The sequence below is a fragment of the Halyomorpha halys genome, unplaced genomic scaffold (assembly GCF_000696795.3).
Source record: "Halyomorpha halys isolate HHAL.00 unplaced genomic scaffold, Hhal_1.1 Scaffold313.1, whole genome shotgun sequence".
NCBI classification, from domain to species: Eukaryota; Metazoa; Arthropoda; class Insecta; order Hemiptera; family Pentatomidae; genus Halyomorpha; species Halyomorpha halys.
Genome location: NW_027109847.1, coordinates 120,517 through 124,921, shown reverse-complemented (window position 1 = coordinate 124,921; position 4,405 = coordinate 120,517). Strand labels below are relative to the sequence as shown.

Sequence of the window (4,405 nt, the reverse complement as noted above, 5' to 3'; positions counted from 1 at the left end):
TATATATATATATATATACATATATACACATATACTTAAAGAAAGTGTGTATGCATGTGGATCCGTCTTGCTTTTGAGAGGTAATTTATGCACACATATTTGATATGTGGGCATGTTACTTTTGGTCTGTATCTATTTAAAGAATACTCATAAAGAATGTATATTACACATATATATGAGTTTATCATAAGCAGTAAGTAAACCCTTGTAAATTTAATCTATGCTTCCTGTGAAATATGAATATGACCATACAAAAGCATTTATTTATATGCCTAAAGAAATAGATTTAAAAAAAAAATCAAATTTAACATAAATTAGTTTATATACGCATAAGCTATAAAAGAAACAGTGTTCAGTAACAATAATTTCAAAAAAATTACTCTGTGAAATCGAGACTAATACTCACAAAGTAAATTATATTGATTCTCTATATGAAAATATAAAGAAATGCAAGTTACAGGAGCAACAAAAGTAAATTTTCAATTTTATGTTTTGGCAATTCCATAACTGAGGTTAATTAAAATAAATATTACGAAAGAAATTTATTTAGATTGTAAAATGGAAAAGCCTGGGTACATTTAAATCTGCAATACCACAGTCATGGACAGAGTAAATCACTGGAAAACATTTAATTATAAGAAATACACCCAACCTAGATATAACAAAAGCAAAATTATAATGTATTGCACAATTTATTGCAGAATATTTTACAATTCTATAAACAATGTTAAACAATGTAACCAACACTATTAACTAAAGGATTTTAAATTTTATGACCAAACAAAATGTTTGACAACTATTTATTACAAACTTTATGTAGCCATGATAATGATATTTGAGCAAAATGATTGTTGAAATTTGATGACAGAAATCCAGATATATGCTGTTCAATTAAAAATTTGAGCTAAGTGTAAAACTCATTATGCACCTCAAAAATGAGGATATTACATTCATTCTTTGTAGTAGGCCTTCGTCATAAAGAAGACTATTCTATAAATATTATCCATCATAAAAATAATTACACAGAAATACTGTTTAACAGGTACAGTTCCCTCCTTCTTGCATGAATTCATGTACGGAATGCTTACAGCACACAATGCAGGTTTTTTTTTTTTTTTTTTTTGTAATCATTTACATATGTTTTTGTAATTTTATTAAGGGATACTATATATCACATACAAATATTAACTTATGTATATGAGTTGACATTATCACTGCAAAGTGTTCTTAATTAGTTTCTTACTTAATGTGCAAGTCTGTGTTTTCCCCCTTACCACATCCTTACTTAATCTTGAATAATATAAATGCTCGATCGGAAATACTTTAACACATAGAAAATTTAAAACACACCAAAACTGATAAAATAAAATTCAAAATTACATCAAATAAATCTAAAATTATCAGGACAAAAGATATTCAATAAGCTAAAAAAAAAAAGTTAAATTGTTAAGAAATTAATGAATTACCTACAAAAAGTTTTAAACAAAATCAACCACTTCTAAATTCAATATTTCAATGGTAAGCTAGTTACCATGATTGAAAATAAAAAAAAAAAAAAAGCAAGTAAAAGTGATACATGCCAAATAAGTTTAAAAATTCCTGCTGTTTTGAACTGGAAACATAAATAGGCCTCTAAAATTAACACAAATTATAACAATGGTATGATTTCATGCAAATTCAGGCATTTTAATCAAGCCTAAAAAGTAAACAAAGAAAATATGTATCTTTAACTCAAACTCAATTAAATTGAAACTTAAGTGCATATTTTTCACTCCTGAGGAGTTCATTTTCTCACTCTGATTATGAAAAATTAAGAAAAAATAAACATGTTGAAGTACATTTATAAAAGTTAAGCTAAAACAACTAAATTTTATGTTTATGTAACAGTACATAAATAAATGAAAAAAAAATATCTGTCAATGTATGTTTGTGTGTATATAGACATAAATATATACGCACACAGAATTATTTATAAATATAAATATATAGTGATAGTTTTATTTAAACATTAAAAATTAAATTTTGTAGTCAGTACACCAGTCAATGAGTGATCAAAACAATAGCCTGCATAATGAACTAAGCAGAATACTTAACCAATAATGAGACATTTGAAACATATATAGTACATAAAATCAATTTTTAAAACTGACATACTTAAGCACGTGGAGGTGCACATAAAAACTTGCAATGCATTTTAGAAATTATCAGTAACTAAATACATAATAATATTGATTCTTATTCTTAAATTATTACCTTACAATTGTAATTAAAATTACCGAAAAGATGACTTACTATTATAAGATATTTAAAAAATATGTAAGAAACTCTTACACATTCAATTGAAAATATTCAAAAGGCGAATGCTATGAAGAAAATATTAATTAACAGATTACATGATGAATGATACACTATTCAACACAATACTCTGACTAATATTTTAATTAAACAATAGTTACATTAATGAAAACTTGACATACAAACTCTTAAAATTCATAAATTTGTAGTGAGTCATTTAAAAAAAAAACACAAATCAAAAAACCAATATTAAATTATAGAAGTATAGAATACAACATTGATACTACCTAACACTCTAACTGATGCTGAAACTACAGGGCTACTAACAACAATAATCATTACTATTTGCAGTATTAATAATAATAAATATATAAACAATAAAACTGGCAATATAGAGCTAATAATCAGTTTTACTTGCATTCATAATTAAATCCTAGATGGTGTAGGAAACACAGACAGGACTTGCACTAGTTTCAACTAGCTTATTCAAGAACCTGATTTTATTAAAGATTGAAAAATACTATATAATAGTATAATATATTTATATTTATACATATAAGTATGTACATATGTATATATGTATGTATGCACATATATGAATACAATACACACAGACACAGATATATACATAATTATATATATATATATATATGTGTGTGTGTGTATATATATGAATGTATGATATACACACACATACATCTACACGCATATACACACATAATAACCTGTATCAGTTCTAAGGCTGCATAACCCCAATATAAATTACTTATCTTGGATATAAGTAGTTCAAACACATTAAATAACATAAACTTTACAAACTAAAAATAGAGATCTTGTGGGGTTATACAGTCTTAAAAATAGAATGACTAGACCATTTGTCACAATTCAAAGAAAAACAGATTCTTTATGAAGTTTTACTTTTATTTGTTTTGAATGACACTTGTAAAACTCTATTACCAAGTGTGTAACCGTTTAGTGACTGGATTGCAACCACTGCTTCGTCATAATTAGTCATGGTTACAAAACCAAATCCTTTGCATTTATTTGTTTGCAAGTCTCTAATGACTTTTACACTTTGGACGGCGCCAAATGGCCCAAATAACTGCCATAAAACATTTTCTTCTGTTTCTGGTGCGAGGTTATATACAAATATACACCATCCTGAACCATTCATAGCATTCCCAGGTAGCATTGAATTAGCAAGAAGATCACCAGCCAAAGGGGAATACCTAAAACATACATATTATGAAGGAAATTAAATCAAGGATAAAAAATTAAAAAAACAAAACAATGTAGGTAATGTAAGTGTAAAATGAGAGAAAAAAGAAATAATTATTCTGGAAATAACAAAACTTAAGATTTTAATGTTCTAAAGTTATAAAGGTTTTAGAATTTAGTTCATCTACATTCAACAAAAAGTAAATAGTTAACTACAAATAATTATGATGCAATTAAAAATAAATATGAAATTTAATTGACAATCAAAGGATTAAATTAAAAATTATAGAAGACTATTTAAATGAGTTAAAAGGAGAATAGATTAAATTTTTCATAAACATAAACCATCAAATTTTAACATCTATATAAGTAGAATAAAAAAACCAGGGACACAGAGTTGAATACCAGAATCCTTGAGGATATAATTTTTAAAAAAATAAAGGGTTAAGTCGGGAATTGGGTCCATTCTGCATGTTGAGGATAACTGAGCAGCTACTTCTCAGTGAACAAGTAGTAGCTATAGAAAACTTAAATTATAGTTGAGAAATATTGCATATGGCTGACTACCAAACACTTTTAATTGCCCACAACCATAACTAAGCAACAGAATCACTAGATCAAATTGTATTCATGAAATGTTGAACCACTGGTTTACCTTCATTTTATAAAATTCTTGAAACTATTCAATTAACTTAAAAATGTTACGTTAACAAGTTGGTATATTAAATTTGCTAAGTTGAACTAAACGCGAACATGTAATCTTACAAAAAAACATTTTTGATATAACTTATCTAATTTCATTTTTAATCAATGATATTAAAGACATTTCTGTAAGTTAGATGTTTAATTTGTAACTTCAATTCTACTACCTAAATTTATACATATATATACT

At 25.9% G+C, this 4,405-nt stretch overlaps 1 protein-coding gene across 8 annotated transcripts in view; it reads right to left on the bottom strand.

Moving 5' to 3' along the window:
• Positions 1-6: 6 nt before the first annotated feature.
• The window catches only part of fne (found in neurons), a gene marked incomplete at its 5' end in the record, with an annotated part of 50,414 nt that continues 46,015 nt past the window's right edge, over positions 7-4,405 (bottom strand). For all 8 annotated transcript variants that reach the window (XM_067048014.1, XM_067048018.1, XM_067048015.1 and 5 more), the window contains 1 exon segment: positions 7-3,524. In XM_067048014.1, coding sequence (XP_066904115.1) covers positions 3,200-3,524 — 325 coding nt within the window.